We start from the raw sequence: 24,728 nt of genomic DNA, 5'->3' as shown, positions 1-24,728 counted from the left end.
CCGTCCAACCGCCATCAGGACAGAACCCCACTGGTCCTCACCTACCACCCCACCAACCTCTATGTACAACGTATCATCCGCCGTCATTTCCGCCACCGCCAAACGGACCCCACCACCAGGGATATATTTCCCTCCCCTCCCCTCCCCTATCAGCGTTCCGAAAAGACTGTTCCCTCCGTGACTCCCTCGTCAGGTCCACACCCCCCACCAACCCAACCTCCACTCCCGGCACCTTCCCCTGCAACCGCAAGAAATGTAAAACTTGCGCTCACACCTCCCCCCTTACTTCCCTCCAAGGCCCCAAGGGACACTTCCATTTCCGCCACAAATTCACCTGCACCTCCACACACATCATCTATTGCATCCGCTGCACCCAATGTGGCCTCCTCTATATTGGGGAGACAGGCCACCTACTTGCGGTTTCAGAGAACACCTCTGGGACACCCGGACCAACCAACCCAACCACCCCGTAGCCCAACACTTTAACTCCCCCTCCCACTCCAACAAGGACATGCAGGTCTTTGGACTCCTCCATCGCCAGACCATGGCAACACAACGGTTGGAGGAAGAGCGCCTCATCTTCTGCCTGGGAACCCTCCAACTACAAGGGATGAACTCAGATTTCTCCAGTTTCCTCATTTCCCCTCCCCCCACCTTGACTCAGTCAAATTCCTTGAACTCAGCACCGCCTTCCTAACCTGCAATCTTCTTCCTGACCTCTCCGCCCCCACCCCAATCCGGCCTATCACCCTCACCTTGACCTCCCTCCACCTATCGCAATTCCAACGGCCCTCCCCCAAGTCCCTCCTCCCTACCTTTTATCTTAGTCTGCTGGACACACTTTCCTCATTCCTGAAAAAGGGCTTATGCCCGAAATGTCGATTCTCCTGTTCCTTGGATGCTGCCTGACCTGCTGCGCTTTTTCAGCAACACATTTTCATCTTTAGCATTTACAGCCAGGAAGATGTTTGTGATTGGCCCTCCTGACTGTGGAGCTGTGGTCACAGCGGACCTGGACTGCTACTGTGTACTGTATTTAGATTCAGGCAGATCACTTTTTAAACTAGTAAGTCTGTTACCCCATAGGCATTAGCTGGGAGGCTAATTGATCACACACCCACTAAACAGATTATACTCTCAGACCTTCCTTTTCCCAGCAAGTTGCTAAGCTGTAGAGCTTTTGTTTTGATTGTTGCATGCTTAAATTTCTGTCATGACTCAGCAATGTCCTGATGATGAGTGTTATTACTGTATAGCATAATGATTGTGGTCTTCTACAATTAAGTAGGGATTGCTCAATAGCTAATGCTGCAAACCATCTTCTAGAAAATTCTTCCAGCATTGCAGCCAACATCTATTACCATGGTGTGCTCTTGCAATATGAGCATTGAGACAGGTTTCTTACTGAGATCAACTATTAGAAAATATATTTACAGAGCAACTAAATGCATTACAACATTGTGCACAGGCTGCAAAGATACCTGTGCTAATCATTAATAGGCTGGTTAACTAACTGACTTCTCTGATCACTCCAAATTTTGTGGCAGTTGATAATGGATCAAATATTTTTACACAAGAAAATCACCTAACATAATGTCACACTTAGTATTCTTAAAAGTACATGCTTGCTTGATTATAGATGCGTGCAACATTACAATGACATCCATACCCAGCACCATTTCTACTGTTGAAGAGAAGTAGCTTTAGAGAGCAAGGGAAGTTGGAGCAGAGCAGCTTGCCATAAAGTTTGCATCAGCTCTGAAAAGTGGAGGGGAATATTTAAATGTGAAGTCTGAGAACCACAAAACTTTTTTTATTTATTTCTGTTTTGAGGGCTTTGCTAGCTGGGTCAGCATTTATTTGCCTGTTCCGAATTACCCTTGAGAAGATGATTGTGAGCTGCCAACTTGAACCACTGCAGTTTATTTGTTCTAATAAACTTACAATGTTGTTGAGAGAGTTCCAAGATTTTGGCCCAGAAAGACTGAAGGAACAGACATATATTTGGTGAGTGGCTTGAAAGGAGCTTGCAGGTTGAGGTGATCCCATGTATCAGTTGCCCTTTTTCTTGAGGGCAGTGGTTGTAGGTTTGGAAGGTGCTGCCTAAGGATCCTTAGTGAATTTCTATAGTGCATCTTGTAGATGGTACACACTGCTACTACTTTGTAGAAAAGAGTGGATGTGTATGGATGTTATGCCAATCAAGTGGGCTGCTTTGTCTTGGATGGTGACAAGCTTCTTGACTTTTGAAGTAGTGGATTCGTTTGCCGACCCAGTGTGCTTTTATGTAGATGTTTTGTCACCTTGCTAGGTGGCATCGTCAGTGCATCTTTGATAAGGTGATGGTGCTCTGTCCCACTTGCTATTTATATCTGTTTGTTGTTACTTCTGGTTCTGTATCTGAGTGGTTTCTATACAGGGTCTAGTCCCATGTATCTATTGACTGATTTCCAGTTGGAGTGCTAGGCTTGAAGGAGTTCTCCTGTATGTCTCTGTTTCACCTGTGCTAAGATGGTTACATCGTCTCAGTTGAATTTGTGTCCTTCATGGACTGTGTTGGAAATGAGTGTGTGCTGGTCATGTTTGGCAGTAGCGAGCTGATGTTCATACACATGTATGGTCGGTTTTTTTTTGTTGTCTGTTCCTATATAGTGTTTTTCATAGTTTTTACAGGGCATCTTGTAGGTAACGTTCATCCTGTTGGATGTGAGTGTTGGGTCTTTAACCCTTGTGAGGAACTGGTGGAGGGTGTTTCCTGGTTTGTGGGCCACTATTGTTGTCAGAGCATCATTCATCCAGGTAGTAAGGAGTTGTGCCTTGGAGATGGATAGGCTTTGGGGAGTCCAGCAGGTGACTGGAAGATTCCTAGCCTCCACTCTGCTCCTGTAGTCAGTGTAATTTATTTGTCTGGTCCATATCAGTTCATCCCAGATGTTGATAATGGTGAATTCATTATGGTGATGCTATTGAATGTTATGGGGCAGATCTGTCCTGCTTTTTGTGTACAGGATATATGTCAGCAAGTTTCTAAAAGATTGGTATTTATTCAATGTTAAAGCTATACTGGAACAGCTTAGCAGAATTTGCCATGCCCCTAACTATGTACATCTTCAGTACTATTGCCAGAGTATTACTATGTCCCATGATTTTTGCCTCCAACCATTTCTTGATATCACCAACTGGATCAAATCAACTAAACTTTTGCATCTCTGATGCTGGGAACTGAGGTCGATTCACACTTATCACATTGGGCTGTAGATTGTTGCAAATGCTCCCACATCTTTTGCACAGATGTGTACTGGGCTCTGCCATCAACAAAGATTGGGATATTTGTGGAGCCTCCAGAAAGTTGTTTATTGTCCACCATTGTTCGTAATTAACACTTTTATTTGATGGTGTCACGCAACACAACTGACGGTATCCTAATTTGAAGGTGGGTCTTTGTCTCCAAGATGACCGGAGAGTGGTCACTCATACCAATACCACGTGGACAGGTAGAGTACATATGTTACAGGGAAATAGGTGAAGATGAGGTTAAGATAAGATTGTTGGGCCCCTGTGCGGATGGTTGCCAAGCAAGTTCGTAAAACTTGGTTTTAATTTCACAAACCTAGGGAATCATAGGAAGAAAACCTCCAAAGCTGCATTATGGATATGAGTCTGTCTCTCTGTGTGTCTCTGTCTAACTCTTGGTTAAAATAAATGAAAACCTGATAAAGTTTGCACATCTCAATATTTTGACTGCCTACATCATCACCCAAAGACTTGGATCATGCTTGATTGCCATCCAATCCAAAGTTTGTTGTGGTTCTGTTCACCAAGCTGGAAGTTTTTGTTGCAAACGTTTCTTCCCCTGGCTAGGCGACATCATCAGTGCTTGGGAGTCTCCTGCAAAGTGCTTCTTTGATGTTTCCTCCAGTGTTTATAGTGGTCTGTCCCTGCCGCTTCCAGTTGTCAGTTTCAGCTGTCCGCTGTAGTGGTTGGTATATTGGGTCCAGGTCGATGTGTTTGTTGATGGAGTTTGTGGATGAATGCCATGCCTCTAGGAATTCCCTGGCTGTTCTCTGTCTGGCTTGCCCTATGATAGTAGTGTTGTCCCAGTCGAATTCATGTTGCTTGTTGTCTGCGTGTGTGGCTACTAAGGATAGCTGGTCGTGTCGTTTCGTGGCTAGTTGATGTTCATGTATGCGGATTGTTAGCTGTCTTCCTGTTTGTCCTATATAGTGTTTTGTGCAGTCCTTGCATAGTATTTTGTACACTACATTAGTAGTGTATAGTACAAACACTATATAGGACAAACAGGAAGACAGCTAACAATCCGCATACATGAACATCAACTAGCCACGAAACGAACGACCAGCTATCCTTAGTAGCCACACACGCAGACAACAAGCAACATGAATTCGACTGGGACAACACTACTATCATAGGGCAAGCCAGACAGAGAACAGCCAGGGAATTCCTAGAGGCATGGCATTCATCCACAAACTCCATCAACAAACACATCGACCTGGACCCAATATACCAACCACTACAGCGGACAGCTGAAACTGACAACCGGAAGCGGCAGGGACAGACCACTATAAACACCGGAGGAAACATCAAAGAAGCGCTTCGCAGGAGGCTCCCAAGCACTGATGATGTCGCCTAGCCAGGGGACGAAACGTTTGCAACAAAAACTTCCAGCTCGGCGAACAGAACCACAACAACGAGCACCCGAGCGACAAATCTTCGCACAAACTTTGAATCCAAAGTTTATTCAGAAAATCTTCCATCAGTCTATGCTGTCAGCAATTAAATTTGATCAACAGGAAACCCAGAGGACTTTTTTCAGACCAAACAATGGTTTTATCGAGCTGCAACCTGGTTTGCCAACTCTTGCACTCCATGACCCAGCTAATGAAAGCAAGTGTACTCTATGCCTTCTTAATCACCTTGGACACCTGTGTTGCCACTTTTAGGAAACGTGGACCTGCTGATTTTCTTGTACTTCTTTCACTTTACTGTTTTTGCTGCTCACAATATGGTTGACAATGGAGACCAAATGCAGTTTAGGCGACCACTTTAAACAGCACCGACAATTAGTCACTAGCATGACCTTGACTTCTTGTCACTTGTCATTTTCAATCGTTTATCTTGTTCCTACTTTAACTATTCTGTTCTTGGACTCATGTTATTTCAATGAAGCTCAATATCTCATTCCAATAACTTCCTGTCATTTGTTTCCATTTGCTTAAGGTAATGACAATAAAGGTAGAAGAGATGCATTCAATAATTAAGATTTGCACACAGCCCCTTTGGCCTCTTGAATTTACTCAACCATTTCAGAAAATTGTCGCTGCTCTGACTGTGATTAATCTTTTTTTCCTATCTGCCCCCAAACCTTTACCAATAAGGTTTCTATTAACAAGGTTAAATTTACAATCATACATTTAATCCTGTCATCCAATTATCACTGTTACAGATTGTAAATAGTTGAGGTCCCAGCACTAATCCCTGTGGCAATCTGTTTATTGTATCTTACCAACCCGAAAATTATCCATTTATGCTGACTTTGATTTGTGTTCGCTAAACAAGTCCTATAGCCATGTTATCATGTTACACTTTACACCATGAGCTCTTATTTTGTGTATTAACCTTTGACATGGTATCCAATCAAAGGCCTTTTGAAAATAAAAAAAAAATTTCAAGGTTCCCAGTTATTCCAGACGATTAGAAGTAGAATGCCAAAGTAGAAAAGAAAATTCCAGGAATGGATAGAAGAATGAGAAAAGTAGGAAAGGACTAAAGAAAGAGCATCTCAGGAAAGAGAGGCAAAGACGCAGCAGAATTTAAATTGAGACAGCTTAACCTGAGAAGGGAAAATAAAAGCAGCTGTGGCCTAGGAAGAGAAGCAAGTAAAAAACCTAGTAATATTTCTGTGCAGAAATGGATTTTGATTTTAATTATAATAGTCACGTACCTCGGTAGAGAGTTTTGTACTGCATACAAAACAATGTGCATTAGGATAATAGAATAGAGCAAGGAATACATGTTATGGCTGCAGAGAAGGTGCACCGAGAGAGGTCCGCATTCAATTTGAATGTACTAGATCTCCCCTTTAAAGTATTTAAAATCAGTCAAACTAGTGCATACCATTCACAAATTTGCTAACTTTTCCTTCTGTGGAAACGTAAGGACTAAAGTATTCAAGTTTGGCCATGTGACTTCTACATTTGATGAAGAAAAAGTGAATACCTTCTTTATCTCTTTTGAAAGATGAGCTCAACAGTTAAAATGGTCCATCCATTATTGAACACTCTTGTTGAAGAGCAGATTGACAGGGAAATGCTCACCAAGTTTAATCCGTCCTACCAAACAGAGTGCTACTGTATCTGAAGAAGTAAGGAACCATTTTAAATGCATTTTACAAAACATCCAAACCTCTAAGAAACAACCTGGTCAAGAAACTTTCAACATGATTTCAGTAGCTGACTTTTAACCAGTGGGAATAGTATTTAAAATTAGAGCCACCTACACATCCTATGTACAGCATTTTCTCCCTGAGGGGTTCAAAATCCCTTTTCAAATCCAACTCTTGAAAAGTCTCAGGGCTCAGGCAACAATTCTGGCTGATTGTTATCAATTAGCCATAGACCCATAAACCAAGGGAAACTGGGTCTGGAAGCTGTCACAGACCAAAGAGAGATAAAGGCTGGGTAATTAGCCCCACAGACAAGCTGCAAAGTAAAGGGAGGCCAGACAGTGAAGACTATCACTGTCTCCACCTATATAAAAAAAGGGGATCAGGTGGGAAACTGCCACCTGGGTTTACAGTGCATGTGGACAGAAATTGTGGATTTGTTGTTCGCCAGAATAATTAGGAGACAGCGTCTACAACATTTAGTGGCTGCTCAGACATAACAATCGAACAGGAAAGCTAACAGGAGTTTGTACCGAGAGGAACGGTGACCAATGACTCATTTAAATAGCCTGAAAGAGAGAAAGCATTATTCTCTAAGATAACATAGACAACTCCGGATGCTGGAGATCTGAAAAAAAAACAGAAATTGCTGGAGAAACTCAGAAGGTTCGGCAGTATCTGGGTGGGAAGAAAGCAGAGTTAACGTTTTGACCAGCATTACCGGCTCCATAACCAGTATTATTTTAAGTCTAATATTACTGGGAGAATAACCAGTTCTACTGGTGCTAAGACCCATGATACGGTTTTCAGGATCCGTTTTATCTACTCGCCTCAAATCCACTATTGTACTGGTCTGTCACTAATCCAGTATGTGTTGAAAAATGTGGTGTTAGAAAAACACAGCAGGCCAGGCAGCATCCGAGGAGCAGGAGAATCGACGTTTCGGGCATAAGCCCTTCTTCGGGGACCATTCCTGAAGAAGGGTTTATGTTCGAAACGTCGATTCTCCAGCCGCTCGGATGCTGCCTGGCCTGCTGTGTTTTTCCAGCACCACATTTTTCAACTCTGGTACTCCAGCATCTGCAGTCCTCACTTTCTCCTAACTAATCCAGAATGTGCACGTTCATCTGTGATGTCACCTATACTCAGGCTGAAACAACTTATTCCACTTTATGACATCTCACGCTTTCCTCCGTTTCGTGCCATGCAGTGTCAAATTAGATTAATTAAATCTTAATTCATTGACATCCATATGGCATCTCAAATTTCGGTGGGCAAGACAGGAAGGGCTAGATCTCATTAGCTTTTTTTGGATTAAAAAATACAGCCCATCTCACTTTGTTCTTCGGGGAAAGCATTTGTGCTGGTTAAGTAAAAATAAAGTGGTAAAACTGGGTTAGAATTTTAAGGGCGGGGCCATTGACGCGTATTACAAAATAAACAAGCTGTGCTGATTTTTAAATACGAAGTTTCAATTCTTATCCATTTATTTTTTTGTAATAATCAAGCTTTCTGGAATATTTAGATCACAAAGTTAGTTTCCATCAACAACTAAATTTGATTTGTTTTAAAAAAATTCTGGCGCTTGATAATTTGATCCATTGGTCGTGGTCGAATCAGGCGCGCAGATTTATAACTAAATATGCATTTTGCTCTTTCGACATGTGTCGTCTTTGCAGCTTACTTCCTGCCTGTGGCGATAGCTTTTGCTTTTTATTCTTCTTCTTCAGTTAGTTTTGCAACATGTTACAAGAAACGCAAACATGACGCATCCAAAGTTCAGATGTTCATGAGGTTGGAGTTATGGCTCGTCATATCTGTTTTCAGACATTGTGAAAAGTGTGGGACATTGAGGTTTAAACATGGACGTTAGGAGAATTCGAACTTTCTACTTGGTGTATCTGTTAGCCCTGTGCCTGCCTTCTTTGTCGTTAACAATCATTCCGGGTGAGTTTGAAACCTTTTGAATTTTTCTTCAGTCAGTATTACTGATTTCTGCTTCAAAGTCCTCGCTAATATTTGTAGCTCCTCGCTGCCTCTCCTCCTCTGGTGAGAGGTATGAATCAGAAAGTTAGAATGAAATGGTCCTGGTAATAACATTGGAAATTTATCTCCAACAAACTGTTTAAACTTTACTCCCAATTTGATCAGAAATGTTATCTTTACAGAAGCCTAGGGATGAGGCAATGTTCGTTACCAGAGGAAATTTGTGATTTGTTTACTACGTCACCATGTGGTAATTTTTAGTTATTTTCGAAATGATACAACCATTGTATTTTAAAAACAACATAACTTTAATGTTATCCAAGGCTAGATCAGTCGCCCCCTAATGGCCAATTTTGCTCGGGCGGAAATTTAATTGTGGAAAAGTTACATTAAATTGAAAGAATCTTTTACCAAAACATTCCTGTCCTCGTTAACTGTCTTCGGAAAAAAATTGCACGTTGCAGTAGGGAAACAGCAATCTCTGCAAACGTCCGAGCCAGAATTGCCGTTTTGTAAAAACAATAATCTGTTAAGTAAATAATTTGGACGTGAAGGTAACCCAATCAAATTTTAATTCTGTTATTTCGTCAGCCTCTAAAGATGTTGATTGGACGTACTGTGTCATAGGGTTTTTATAAACTATTCTGTTCTTTCCGAACACGCACGCACAAACGTTTGTGCTTGGATTTGAATTAAATCACTTTTTTTTTTCTTCGTGTCAGCTCCCACATCACCTTATCAGCTGTACTTAATCCAATGGCCCGTTCTCTCTGCCAATCCAGTCATGATTAAAGTTGCAATCACTGGTTTGAGATATTCCTGACCATGGGGCATCTGACATATGAGTATATTATTGTATTTACCTTCTAGAATTTGGCAGGTATACTTTGATGCCTTTGTTAATAGCACTAACAGCTATTGTGATTAATTTAGGAAACTACCTGAAGCAGGCAAGGAAACTAAGATCAAGGAGGATAGATTACTGAAGGAAAAGGTACTCCCTGTTCTACGTGTGGTGTGATCAAGAGCTCCCATTCACTGCTATTTCTACAGCTGCCATCTCTCTGTTTCTTTAGACTTTTGACTTTAGTTCAATGTAAAGGTGCCATCTCTGATTTAGAAAGGTGAGCTGTAGGGATGTAGAGATACTTCAGAATAATTTGGAAAAGCTGTGTGAGTGGACAAATGCATGGCAGATACATTATAATATGAGTAAATATGAGGTTATCCACTTTGATAGCAAGAGCAGTAGGCTGATTCTTATTTGGCTATAAATTGCGAAAGAATTTTCAATAAGACCTGAGACTCCTTGTACACCAGTTGCTGAAGGTAAGCATGTAGGTGCAGCAGGTGATCACAAAAGCAACTGGTCCGTTGGTCTTCATCGTAAGATGATTTGAGTACAGGAACACGGATGTCTTAATGCAATTAAATAGGGCCTTGATGATTGTTGTCACGTACAGAGATAGTAAAAATTGTTTTGCGTGCTATAAGGCAGATCATAGCATACAAAGTGTGTCAGGGTAGCAGCATGGACTGCAGAGAACAATGTTACAGCTGCAGAGAAGGTGCAGAGAGAGATCAGAATTAATATTTGAGAGGTCCGTTCAAAAATCTAATAACAGCAGGAGAAAGCCATTCTTGAATCTATTCGTATGTATATTCAAACTTTTGACCAACAGAAGAGTAGAAGAGCATATAACCGGGGTGAGAGGGGACTTTTACATTGGAAAAGCAATCAATATAACAGGAAATAAAGATGAAGTCAATTGATGGAGGACTAGTTTGTGTAATGAACTAGGCTGTGTTCACTATTCTGTATGGTTTCTTGCGGTCTTGGGAACAGCAGTTGCCATGCCATGCTGGGATGCATCCAAATAAGATGCTTTCTGTGTTGTATCAATAAAAAAAATTGAGGGTCTTTATGGATATTCTGAATTTCCTTAGCTTCCTGAAGAAGTAGATACATTGTTGTGCTTTCTTGACTATTGCATTGATGTGGGTGGTTTGGAGGGGAGCTTGCAGGTGGTGATGTTCCCATCTATTTGCTGCCCTAATCCTTCTAGATGGAAGTGGTTGTGGGTTTGGCAGATGCTGTTTTTCTGAATTTCTGCAGTGTGTATTGTAGATAGTGGCATCAGTGATGGAGGTAGAGGATGCTTGTTGATGTGCCAGTCAAGTGGGCTGCTTTGTCCTGAAAGGTGTCCAGCTTCTTGAGTGTTTTTGAAGCTACACGCATCAAGGCAAGTGGGGAGAATTCCATCACATTCCTGACTTGTCTTGTAGATGGTGGACAGGTTTTGGGGAATATCTCTGAGCTGCTCTTGTAGCCACTGTTGTTCCCTCCGTCAAAAACCTGAGAGAAAGAAACTAAACTAGGTTAGCTATATAAAGAATGTGACTACAAGAGCAGGACAGAGGCTGTGAACTCCATGGCAAGTAATTCACATGTTGACCTCCCAAAGCCTGTCCACCAGCTAAAAGGGAGGATATAATGGAATACTTTACACTTGCCTGAATGAGTGTAATCTGACAGTGCTGAAGTAGCTTGAAGTCATCTAGGACAAAGAACCACATGAAGTTGGCATCCCATCCACCACCTTAAACATGCAGGCACAATTTCATTTAGTCCTGGGTCAGGTGTGCAGAGATGCAAGAAATCCCAGCTCTACCAAACCAACCTTTAAAAATGGCACTTCCCATTTTTGGTCGAGCAGGGCAGGCTGGATGGGGAATTGGGCTGGGCAACTCTGGATGAGTGAAGCAAGCTTCCAGGAAGAAATCCTGCCTGAGGACTCCAACACTATGTTAAAAGTGTAAAAGTAAAGATTAAAACATCCTTTGTATTCTCACCACTTCATTCTCAATGAGTCATCCATGGCACCCTATGCTCTCAACTCACCCCATGCTACCTTATACCCACCTACCTATCTCCCAAGGCTCTTTTCTATTCCATCCTTTAACACCTTCTAGTCCTTATGTCAATACAATATCAACTTTAATTTCCCTCTACCTTTTCCCCTTACCTCACCATTGCCAACTCATCCAATGCCCATTATGGACAGACCTCAAGAGACATGCTGAGGAATGTGTCTGTCCATGATATCACGACTGATACAAACAACATTCAATATATTGTACATTCTAGAATTGATCCTTTATGACAAAAACTCTTAACACTTAAGTGCCCAATTCCTTGTATAAACAAACATTTCTATTCTATACATAGTCGAAGACCACATTGTGAAAATGATAGTTTGGAAAATCAGTCATGAAGCACAAATCCTATAATGGCTGCTGTGACCAGGAATGCTGAATTGCCCCAGCACTGTTTTACTTGGTTCTCACTTTTTGGTTAGTTGGTTGGAATAATTTCAGTAAAATCATTTACTAACAAATCAATCATCTCAGTCTCTAAACATCTCTGCAGCAGTTCCACAGGGTAACATCTCGGCCCAAACATCTTTACTGCTTCATTCATGACCTTCCCTACATCATAAGACCAAAAGTGGGGATATTTGCTGATGATTGGGCAATGTTTGGCACTATTCACAACTCCTCAGATACTGAAGGAGCCCACATCAATATGCAGCCACACCTGGACAAAATCCAGATGAGCTGATTAGTGGGTAATATCAATCTTGCTCCGCAAGTGCTGGACAAGGGCCACCTCTAACAATCGAGTATATCAGCATCTCCCTTTGTTTAATGGCATTGCCATCACTGAATTCTCCCCACTGTCAACATCCTGCATGTTACTATTGAAGAGAAACTTAACTGGGGCCAGTGTGGCGAGAAAAGTAAGTCCAAAGCTAGAAATTTTGCAGTGAGTAACTCCTCTCCAAACTCCCAAAGCTGTCCACCATCTGCAAGGCACAAGTCAGGAGTGTGATGGAATACTCTCCATCTGCCTGGATGTTTTCATTTCTAATACACAGCAGCTCCACGCCATTCCCCATCTTCAACGTACACTCTCTACACATTCAATGCACAGTTAGTTAAGGTCTAACACAAGGGACTCACCCTGCTGCACTAGTGTTTAATCAACAACTGGTCCTGGCCATACCAGGTTGACCTCCCTCCACCAGTACCCAAGTGGGCTTGGCTGGCGGATTCTTCAATGCTGGATGGAAACACACAGTCTACTCAATTTTCAAATCAACTCTCTGCTAGCCCTAGAAAAATGCTTAGGTTGTATTGTATTACTGGCAGGAAACTACCAATCTCTGTAGAATATATGCAAAGAATAGGATTTTTTTGAAAGTCCCCTCAAGAACTCAAAAGGTCAACAATGGACAGGTAAGTGTTTTCCCAAACTGACTGTGGTGAGATTATTTCTGAATTTGCAGCCAGTGGACAGGCCCCCACACAACCATCTGCAGGTAACAATTGGAGAGAAACAGAGGGATATAAGTGAGTTGGAATGAGTATGTGTACAATATTACACAAGTGACCAATGCAGACCCTGCCATTAAGTATGGTAAGCTTCCTGAAACTTTAACTGTTGGAAATTTAATTTTGAAGATCTATGAATTTGAAAACTGCAGATAACAACATTTTGTTCTTTTTAAAAGAATGTGCTTTTGATTCTGATGTCACATGGATTCCGTTTGGAAACAAGTGGTACACTTTCATTTCGGCTCCAGGAATTGGCTATAAAATGAACAGAGCTCAGGAAATCTGCCAAGAAACTGGTACTGAATCTCATCTTAAAATATTCGTTAAAAGTTAATAAATGTTATGCAGTGTTATTATAAATATTTCAGATGATGGCTACTGATAGAACAACTTGGATTTGATAGCACCTTTAGCACAGAAGAAAATTCCAAAGTACTTTAGAGAAGTTTATTCAGATAGAAATGCCAAACCAAAGAGAAATGTAAGAGCAAAGTTAGCAAAAATCTATTGAAGTAGTGAGTTTTGAGGAGAGTCCCATTAGATTAGATTACGTTACATTACATTACATTACAGTGTGGAAACAGGCCCTTTGGCCCAACAAGTCCACACTGACCCGCCGAAGCGCAACCCACCCATACCCCTACATTTTACCCATTACCTAACACTAGGGGCAATTTAGCATGGCCAATTCACCTGACCTGCACATCTTTGGACTGTGGGAGGAAACTGGAGCACCCGGAGTAAACCCACGCAGACACTGGGAGAACGTGCAAACTCCACACAGTCAGTCGCCTGAGGCGGGAATTGAACCCGGGTCTCAGGCGCTGTGAGGCAGCAGTGCTTGCTAGGTTACGAGGGGAATTCCAGGGGTTAGGCCTCCACATTGAAAGCACTTCTGCCTGTGGTGTGGCAAAGAGAGGGAAGATGCACTCAAGCTCAGAATCAGAGTTTCAAGGAGATGTTTGACCAACAAGAGCAGGTTACTTCAGTAGGGAGGGATGAGGTTCTGGGTAAGCATGAGATGAGGATGAGCATTTCAAATTGGAAGAGTTGGAGTACTCGAGCCAGGGTAGCAGGTTAGGAGAGGGGTGATGTGTAAGTGAGACCTGGTGTGAAAAAGATTAGCCCAAACTTATGTAATGTGTAAGATAGAAGGACAACCAGAAAAGCAATAGAATTATCAAAGTCAGAAATGACAAAGCCATGGATAGGAGTTTTAGCATCTGATGGGTTGAAATAGAAATAAAATGAAGTGATGCATAAAAGACAGAAGTGGACAGTTTTTCTAGTGGAGAGTATGTGGGGTCAGAAGGTAAATGCTGATTTGAATAGGATACTAAGAACGAGAACAACTTGATTGAGCTGAAACAGACACTGGGGACCAATGAGATTGATCCTGAGAGTACTAGAATTAGGGTAGCAAAGAAGGTAATGGTTTCATTCTTCACATTTGTTTAATTGGAGGAGATTGCATTTCTTTGAAGACTGGATGTTGGCAGGCTGATGGTGTAGAGACTGATTTCACAAAGGGAAATGTTGTAGCGATAGAACTTGCTTTCATTGGTATACATCCATGAGTAATATTTCAAAGAAACAGGAAGTAAATGAAGATGATATGGCCAAGGAAAGATTTGATGGACTCCAGAGTATAAATTGTAGAATGTAAAGACCTCTTTTCTGCAGACGATGTGGTTATGATTGGAGAAGTAACACTGGAAATAAATGTTGCAAGTTTAAAAGGGAACATGAAAATTTGCACAGCCACAGAAGATGGCATTTGTGACTGTTTACATTATAGGATTCAAATTTCTCAGTAAATTAAAATCTGAGATTTGTAGACACTAAGAATAAAGTAAAATATTCAAGTTCAAATCTTTTCCTCAACACTAGGGAAGGGGCTGATTGATGAAAGGCTGGTGAGTGTTTATTGAAGACTCAGTTTACAAAATTACAATAAGTCATCTTAGTCCTGTGGAAGGTGCACCCTTTCCTACGTGACAACTCCAGGCATTCCTTGTGTCCTGGACAATGACATGTGCAGGAAGTGTCAGTTGGAAAAACTTGAGGTTTCAGATTTTGAGCAGCAGCTGGAGACATTGCAGTGAGAAACCTAATGTCTGGCACCCATCCAGGAGTACGGGCTCTCTCTACCCTGTTATAGAACATAGAATAGGACAGCACAGGTCCTTCAGCCCACCATATTTGTACCGAACACGATGCTATTCGAAACTAATTCCATCTGCCTGAACATGGTCAGTATCCCTCTATTCCCTGCCTGTGCATTTGTCTCTAAATGCCTCTCAAACTTTGCCACCATATCTGTTCTACCACCTCCCCTGGTAGCACATTCCGGGCACCTACCATCCTCTTTTTTTTTTTCAAAAAAGATGTTCTCCTTCTCACTTTAAATCTATGCCCCCTACTATTTGACATTTCCACCCTGGGGGAAAAAGACTATCATAATTTTGTTATACTTTTATCAAGTCGCCCATCTCCTCTGCTGTAGTGAACACAATCCACGTTTCTTCAGCTTCTTATAACTAACACACTCCAATCCAGGCAACCTCCTGGTAAAACTCTGTTGCACCCTCTCCAAAGCCTTCATTTCCTTCCTATAGTGTGACACTAGAACTGCACACAAGACTGCAAATGTGGCCTAACTAAGTCTGATATATCTGCAACATGATGTGCCAACCTTTATACTCCGTGTTCTGACTGATGAAGGCAAACATGCTGTATGCAACTTTATCTACTTGTTTTGCCACTTTCAGGGACCTATGGACTTGCATTCCCCGATGCTTTCGTGTAGCGATGCTCCAAAAGGTCCTGCTTTTTATCATATACCTTCATCTTGCATTTGATCTCCCAAAATGTGTCACCTCACATTTGTCCACAGTAAGCTCCATCTACCATTTCTCTGCCCAACTTTCCAACTGATCTGTATTCTGTAATAACCTTCTTCACGGTTTATAACTCCTCCAATTTCTGTATCATCTGCAAACTTACTAATTAGACCATCTACATTTTCATCCAAATTATTTATTTTTATTATAAATAACAGAGGTCCTATCACTGATCCATATGGAGCACCAGTGGTGACTGATTTCCAGGCAGAAAAACAGCCCTCCAGAACTACACTGTCTTCAATGACCGGTTAATTTTGTATCCCAACTTAGCAACTTACCATGGATCCCATGTGACTTAATCTTCTGGACCAGCCTACCATGAGGGACCTTCTCAAATGACTGCATAAAGTCCATGTAGACAATATCCACTGCCCTACCCTCATCTTCATCATTTCCTCAAAAATCTCAATTAAGCTTGTGTTATGGGTTGTCTTCTCATTTACTAAAAGAAAGTGGAAGCCATGATTTAGAGGTGCCAGTGTTGGACTGGGATGGACAAAGTTAAAAATCACACATCAGGTTCTCGTCAAAGAGGTTTATTCAGAGCAATGTGAAAGCTGGTACTTCTAAATAAACCTGTTGGACTAAACCTGGTGTTGTGATTTTTAACTAAAATAAAATGAATAGCACAACTGTTGTTTGTGGTGCAAATGGGTGAAAACTGGTAAGGTATTCCAAGGGAGGAAGGAGGCAGTGTGGGGGACGTGCATGTGGGAGTTTGAAGCAAGTGACAGTGTGTGAGGAAACCTATTGCAGGCAGTAGTGAGAGTGATAGAGCATGAGCTCAGGGATGAGGAGAATAAGTGTGACTGTGGCACTTGTCCTAGTGCAGCAGAGAAGTCATTGACCTTCTTATGGCAGTTCTGGCTATTTCCCTATGTGGATATGATACTGACCTCCGTAGCAATATTGAAACAGACTGTCAAGGTCCAGTGTCATGGCTTCCTGTGGAAGAGATTGCCTCTTTGCACCACCCCCTTCATGAGGACCCTCCAGATCTCTGTCAGAGAGTTGCCCTCCCATTTTGCCCTTTTCCAGCATGTTCAGATTCTGTCTGGAGAAGGACAGCTTCAGAATGCCATTGCTCACTCAGCAGCATAGTGGCCTTTTAAAGATGATGCAGGCACAAGAGATGCCATCTTTTCGAGGCTATCCACCAGTGGCAAATTGATCTGTGCATATTGCATGATAGGATGGAGCAGAATCAGATGTGAGGTGAGTTTAGTTATGTATGGCTCAGAAGCTCACGAGGCCTCACAATAAAAATCCTTTCAAAATACTCTGTGCAATTCAGACTGAACCAAAATATCGTAAGATTCAGATCCCCGAGTTGCTGTCCATTTCAGAAATGTTAACTGTGAATGCTGATGGTTTTGTCACCATAGCTTCCACAAAGAGCTGACTATTATGTTTCTGCAATACAATCTATCAAGCAGTTAAATCAACTCCTGTTCATGTTGGCTCAGATCCTTGACTGAAATTGTGCAATGAGAACTTCCAATGTTGTACTACTTTCTTTCTCTCCTCTAAAATATTATTGTCCTGCCTCACTGAAATGTTCTCAGTCATTGCTTGCGTGAAAATTGTAAACTTTGTAACAGAAAACTAGCATACAAATATATTTTTAATCCTTTTTATACTTTTGTGTACCTTGCAAATATTATTGAATATAGCTGATAGCTTGGGGGGTAGTGGAATTGTAAAATGAATATTTTGTTCATCAGGAAAACCATTTTAGTTGTGCCATTATAAAGTACTTGTTTTGAGCTATTAACTAATGTTTGAAATACAGATATGATTAAATAGAAACTTTTTTCTATTAAACTTGACAGTTTTAACGTACTTTAACTACATGTATGTGTGTTAATGATTGAAATTCACGGGCAAATTTATCATTACATTGAGGAATGCAGATAGCGTCATTAAATAATCCCATTTTCAATGTATAGGTTTTGAAGGTTGTTTTTGAAGCAATTAAACTTGCCAAACATTCAACATTTAATTGAAACCACTTTTTATATTTTGTTTGTGACAATTACTTTTCTCTCAGCCCCAGGTGCCAATATTGTCAGCATTCTTAATGAAAAGGAAAACAAGTTCATTGTTAACCAGTTTAAAAAGACTGTACAGTCTGAAACTATTTGGTTGGGCATGGTCTTTGATATAGACAGTAAGTATTTGCTTTTTTTCCATTTCATGCAGTAAAAAAGATACAGTAATTGAATTTTGCAAAAACTTTATTTGTTTTTATTGATTATATAATGTGCATCAAAATATTTGAATAGTAAAGCATAATCCAAGACTTATTCATCCTATTTAATAAATTATACACTAGCAAGTCAACTGTAAATGTATTTGCATTTTGAGCTATTATTGGTTTATTTTCCAATGTCATCTTGTGTAGGAAGCGTATTAAATTAATTGTAAACATATTGTCAAAGCAGCAGATTGTTTTTATATAAATTTAAAAACTGAGGCATTTTTCACATAATCACAAAATTCCATGCCAAAACTGATTTTTCAGTGCAACATAATTTTTGGCACGTTCTGTTAAGTTATTGTTCTGACAAGAAGTCTGCAGCTATGCCAACCACTTGCAAAGTTAATTAATTTCTATGCATTTATTGCTGCTGATTATTCAACAGTCCTTCAGATTGATATGTGGTAACTGCTGAATAGCACAGAACAACAAAAACTAACTGCATCTTTTCAGAACTAGATACTTGATCTAAATATTCAACAAAGACATTGAAGTCCAACATTTACCATGTGAAATGCAGTATTCATTAGAGTTTTAATCTCATACAACAATAAATATCTACCACACAGAAGGAGACAATTCAGGCTTTAATGTCAATGCTAGCTTTAAATTAAAATAATCCAAAATGGATTCCACCATCAACTGATGCATCTTCTGCAAGTTTTCCAAATTGAAATTTGGTAATGACACTAAATTAGGTGGGAATGCATGTTATGTGGAGACTTCAAGAGACTTAAACAGGCCAATTGAATGAACTAGAATGTGGCAAATGGAATATATTGTGAAGAAATGTAAAATTATTTACTTTGGTAGAAAAAGCACCGAAGTGATAAGACATTTCTTAATCTGCAGGTTAAGAATTGCAGATGTCCTATGGGACCTAGATATCCTTCTTCATAAGTAGTTAGCATGCAGATGCAGCAAGCAATTAGGAATGCAAATGATATGTGGCCTTCATCACAGAGGAATTTGAGTACGGGGTAAAGATATATTTCAGCAGTGCGTTAGTGAGACGTCATCTGGATTATTGTGTACAGTTTTGGTCTGATTATCTACGTACCATAGAGAGAGTGCAAGAGATTATGAGATTTATCTCTGGGATGGCAGGATTGTTTTATGAAATAAGGAGGCCTATATTCTGTAGAATATTTTGAAGAACAAAGTGTGACTTCGTTGAAACTTACAAAATATTTACATGGCATGTCAAAGTGGTTGTTTGTGTGGGTGGTGAATCTAAAACCAACGGACAAAGTCTCCAAATAAGGGGAACATCAATTTAAATTGAGATGAGGAAGACTTTCTTCACTGAGAGGGTGGAGAATTTTTGGAAGTCCCTGCCCGAGAAGGCTCTGGAAGCCCTATTGTTGAGCATGTTCAATACACTTATGGAGACGAATGACAACAATGAATATGGAAATAATGCATGACCTTGGCATTGAAGTAGATGATCAGCCATGATCTAATTGAATGCTGGAGCAGGCTTAATGGGCTACGTGACCCACTACTGTTCCTAACTACCTTTAATGCTAACTTTCCTTTAATGTTTCTGTGTTGTCTAACTTTTAACTGTCCTGTCTCCCAGTATTTCATTATCAAGCTTTGAAAAGATTTGTAGCTCAGGTTGAAGTTCTGGATGTGAGTTTGCTCGCTGAGCTGGAAGATTCGGTTTCAGATGTTTCATCACCATACTAGGTAACATCATCAGTGAGCCTCTGGTGAAGCACTGGTGTTAGGTCTCGCTTTCTGTTTGTGTTTAGGTTTCTTTGGGTGTTTGATGATGTAATTTCCAGTTTCTTTTCTCAGGAGGATGGTAGATGGGATCCAAATCGATATGTTTGTTGATAGAGTTCCAGTTGGAACCAAACAAAGATGAGCATGAGAATTCTGAGAAGCATGGCATTCCAACCAGAACTCTATCAACAAGCACATCGACTTGGATCCCAAATACAATCCTTCTGATGAAAAGAACCGGAATTGACAACGCCAAACACCCAAAGAAACCTAAACACATGCTTCACAGAATGCTCTGGTTGGATGGTTGGGAGAGCTGTTTGTTTGAGTCTCTGCATTACTGTAACAGCGAACAAACAGCTCTCCCAACCATCCAACCCAAACTTTGGGTCTGCAATGTGGACGACACCTTTGTCATCACTAAACAAAACAAATTAGAGGAAACCTTCAAGACTGTCAAAAATATCCTTATTGGCACAAAATTCCCAGAAGAAGAAAACAACAAACACTCTTCCTAGATGTCACAGTAGAACGAACAGCCAATGGGAAACTTCAAACCAGCATCTACAGGAAAACAACACATACGGACCAAATACTGAACTAAAGAAGCAATCATCCCAACACCCACAAATAAAGCTGCATTTGGACAATTCTGCTCTACAAAGAGCAGAAGTAAATTGCCGATACAACATTTTCAAGAGGAACGGGAACCCAATAAACACAGTCTTCCAATTTCCCAGCAACAAACCCAAACAAGCAGACAAAACATTCCTAGAAATCCTAGCCAAAGTCAAAGACACCTCTCAAATAACTGCCAGACTACTCAGATCTCTTGGCATCATGGTAGACCACAAACCCACCAACACACTTAAACAGCAGCTAATGAAATTGAAGGACCCTATACAGACAACAAGCAAAATGAACGTCATTTACAAGATACTTTGCAAAGACTGTAATAAACAGTACATTGGACAAACAGGCAGAAAACTACCCACCAGGATGCATGAATATCAACTCGCCACAAAAAGACATGACCCACACTCACTAGTCAAGATTAGAGTGGTGCTGGAAAAGCACAGCAGGTCAGGCAGTATCGGAGGAGCAGGAAAATCAACGTTTCAGACAGGAGCCCTTCAGGATTCCTGATGAAGGGCTTTTGCCCGAAACGTCGATTTTTTCCAGCTCCGGGATGCTATGTATTTCCAGAACCACTCTATAATCTTGACTCTGATCTCCAGCATCTGCAGTCCTCACTTTCACCACTCTCACTAATATCCTTACAGACGAGGAAGGACACCACTTTAACAGGGACAACATATCCAAGCTAGAACAAGCCAAACAGAGACACGCTGAAGAATTCAGAGAAGTATGACATTCCAACTGGAACTCTATCAACAAACACAGCAATTTGGACTGCATCTAACATCCTCTTGAGAAAAAGAACAGGAAATGACATTGCCAAATACCCAAAGAAACCTAAACACATAAATAGAAAACAGCACATAACACCAGTGCTTCATCAGAGGCTTACTGATGATATTACTTAGTATGGTGATGAAATGTCTGAAACCGAACCTTCTAGCTCAGCGAGCAAACCCACATCTAGTATTTGATTATTTTTCTCACTGCGCATTGCTGCATGTGAAACCTGTTTTAAAATATAATGACTGTATATTGATGGAGCGATATGTTGACTATCTTCTAACTTATTTTCAAGATATTCTTTATCCATGGATAATAATGGATATGGGCCTAAGCTGATGACTGAGAAGCAAAATACAAGTTAATATTTAGCTATTAACTTGTAATATTTCATTAGATCAGATCTTGAAGAACAATTGATATTTTCTGAGTGATATTTATATGTTCTGAAGAATAAGTCAAAATGAGTAAAATTACATTTATTGGCCGCTTGTACTTTTCCAAGGAAGGTAATGCTAAATTTTTAAAGTACAGGATATTGACCCTCTGGCCGTAAATGAAAAGCAGCCGATTTCTAACACATCATGCATAAATCAGTTGGGAACCTAAAGGTGATAGTCTTGTTCTGCAACTGTTGTTCCTGTCCTTGGTAAAAGAGGTTGCAGAATAGGGAGATCCTATACTATATTCTTTACATTGTATATATGACAACAATGGTATGCTAGTGCTGTAAGGAATATTGAGTTCAATGGCAGGAGAAAATAACCTCATCTAGATCGAGTGGAACTTGAATGTTATTGCACCTACATCCTTCCATCATATTCCTAATCTGGGACTTTTAGATATTAGAAAGAGCTTTGAACAGCACAGTGTTTGCAGAGTACTCCACCTCTGTCTCATTCTTGTATCTGTCAAGCCATTTAAGCTTTTGATAAATGTTGATGATGAAGAATAATGCAATTACAGTGACATTGAAGGTCAATGGATGGTGGCTAGTCTGTGTCTTGATACAGGTAATCATCTGTAATTTGTGATGTGACTGTAATCTGCCAATTGTCAGCTCAAGGCTGAACGTTAACCAATTTTTGCTGTGGATTAGTAAGTGTTATTTCATTACCAAATGAGTTGTGAAAGGAGTTGAACTCTTGATGTCCTCAGCACATAATTCTACTGTACTACAGAACTTAATATGGAGGAAAGGTTATTGATGGAGCAGCTACAAATGCTTGGACTGAAGATATTTTCCTGAGAAACTTATCCAGTGATGTCCTGAAGTTCTGATCAACCATTTTATTACTTCATTTGATAACTTCGGTCACTGAAAGTCTTTTCCTTTGCTTCACATTGGTACAAGTTTTGCTGGGGCATTTTGAAGCACGTCAAAAATGAACTGTGGATTATTTTCACTACATTGAGTTGATGTTAAAGTTGTTGATGTAAATCAGAAAAATAATTCTGGAGAATGTTATTAATGGATTTTGCACCTTAACATCAGTCTCTGATTCAATCTTTTAAGAAGGGGCATTGATTGTTTGGGAAACAGAAATAAATAACACTCCTTTAATGGGACACAAAGCAAGCTACTGCACTTTGTCATGATAGTTGCTAATCTGTAAATCTTGCTCTTAACTCCTATCTATAAATGTTTTAAAAACATCTAATAAGCTTTGTTGACGTATTATCACATTCCCTTTCCAAGATTTCCAAAGTTTGCTAATCCTTTGGACGACTTTGACATTTCCACAATATGCTTGCCAAAATTAACTTTTTCACAACTAACAGTGAACCATAAAAAGCATAATGTTAGATTCTCAACCTGTTGATGTTGCAGTAAAATAGCTTATTTACTTAGTAAAGACCTGTTCATGATATTAATGTATCCAATTTGTCAATACCCAAAATAGTTGATTATTATCACCTAAATTAAGTTCTCTAAGTTATTTCACTGATACAAATAATCTAATGCCAAAGTTAACATTTGAACTCAGGTATTCAAATTCAAGACCATTGCTGTTCACACATTCATGTTACAATCAGTTACATCATCCTTAATGTTACAAATTTAAATTAAGTGATACGGTAAAGGAATAGGTTGGGAAAAAAACATTGATTTGTCCCTTCAACTTGAATCGCGACTGCATCATTGTCAAGCAGTAGTATCTTGCAGTAGCTGAGGAATTTATGACTGAAAGTCTTCTAACACCAGAACTGAAGAAATCAGGATGTGTGATGAGAGAGAAAACTTGAAGAAAGAAGAAACAAAGAAGTCAACAAATTAATATTAAATTATAACAATTATCATTCTTTTCTATGAAAGATCCAGTCCAAATTGTCCAGTCACTACAAATAATGAACTGTTAGATTAGATTACTTAGTGTAGAAACAGGCCCTTCGGCCCAACAAGTCCATACTGACCCACCGAAGCGCAACCCACCCCCCCCCCCCTACATTTACCCCTTCACCTAACACTATGGGCAATTTAGCATGGCCAATTCACCTAACCTGCACATTTTTGGACTGTGGGAGGAAACCGGAGCTCCTGGGGGAAACCCATGCAGACACGGGGAGAATGTGCAAACTCCACACAGTCAGTCGCCTGAGGCAGGAATTGAACCCGGGTCTCTGGTGCTGTGAGGCAGCAGTGCTAACTACTGTGCCGCCTTAGAGGGGGTGAAAGTTTTAGTCAACAAGCTGTCAGATTACTATGGATTTTTAACATCACAACCATTAAGGAACAGTGAAATTTAAGTCAGAATGATGTGGGACATAGAGGGGAATATGCAAGAGGTGGAATCCCAGTTACCTGCTTCCCCTCCCCTGCCTTCTTTAGAGGTACAGGCTATGGATTGGAAAATGCTGTCTAAGAAGCTTTAGTGATCTTTTGCACTGCATTTTATGGATGGTACACACTGCTGTTACTTTGGTGATGAAGGGAGTGAATGTTGAAGTTTTTAGGTTGGACCCGCATCAAGGCGGCTTTGTCCTGGATGGTGTTAAGACTCTTGAGTGTTTTTGGAGTTACACTCATTCAGGCAAATGGATAGCATTTCATCACAATCCTGACTTGTCCCTTGTAGATGGCGGACAGGCTTTGAGGAGTTTGGAGTGAATTATACACCACAAAATTCAGTTCTTGGTCAATGGTAACCTGCAGGATTTTGATCAGGGGATTCATCAATGGTAATGTCATTAAATGTTGAAGGGCAATAATTTAGATTATTTCTTGTTGGAAATGGCCATCTGTTGGTCCTTTTGTGGCAGGTATGCTACCTGCCACTGATCAACTCAATCCTGAATGTTATCAAGGTCTTGCAACACTTGGACACTGAATTTTTCAACATCTGAGTAGTTGTGAATGATGCTGAGCTTTATGCAAACATCAGTAAACCTATCCTGTTTGACCTTAATTTGTAAGATGATTGATGAAGGAACTAACGCTTCACTGAGAAACCCCTGCTGTCATGTCCTGGGGCTGAGATGATTGACTTCTAACAATTATGCCATCTTCCTTAATGCAATAAAGTGCTATTTAATGTTAAATTTTATTCTAGGTTAGAGTGGTGCTAGAAAAGCACAGCAGTTCAGGCAGCAATTTTATGTTGGACCAGAGTAAGGGACTCTG

General features: G+C 40.4%; 1 protein-coding gene across 1 annotated transcript in view; it reads left to right on the top strand.

Moving 5' to 3' along the window:
- The first annotated feature begins 8,063 nt into the window (after positions 1-8,063).
- The window catches only part of cd302 (CD302 molecule), a 43,418-nt gene continuing 26,753 nt past the window's right edge, over positions 8,064-24,728 (top strand). The window contains exons 1-3 of the mRNA XM_043693842.2: positions 8,064-8,350; positions 12,964-13,083; positions 17,744-17,863. Coding sequence (XP_043549777.2) covers positions 8,266-8,350; positions 12,964-13,083; positions 17,744-17,863 — 325 coding nt within the window. The 5' untranslated portion in view covers positions 8,064-8,265. The remainder of the gene's footprint in view (positions 8,351-12,963; positions 13,084-17,743; positions 17,864-24,728) is intronic.

Source organism: Chiloscyllium plagiosum, unplaced genomic scaffold (assembly GCF_037043375.1).
Source record: "Chiloscyllium plagiosum isolate Xiang-an unplaced genomic scaffold, Cpla_swu_hap1 HiC_scaffold_7, whole genome shotgun sequence".
Lineage (NCBI taxonomy): Eukaryota > Metazoa > Chordata > Chondrichthyes > Orectolobiformes > Hemiscylliidae > Chiloscyllium > Chiloscyllium plagiosum.
Note: the sequence above shows the minus strand (reverse complement) of the source record. Positions and strands in the feature narration are given on the sequence as shown.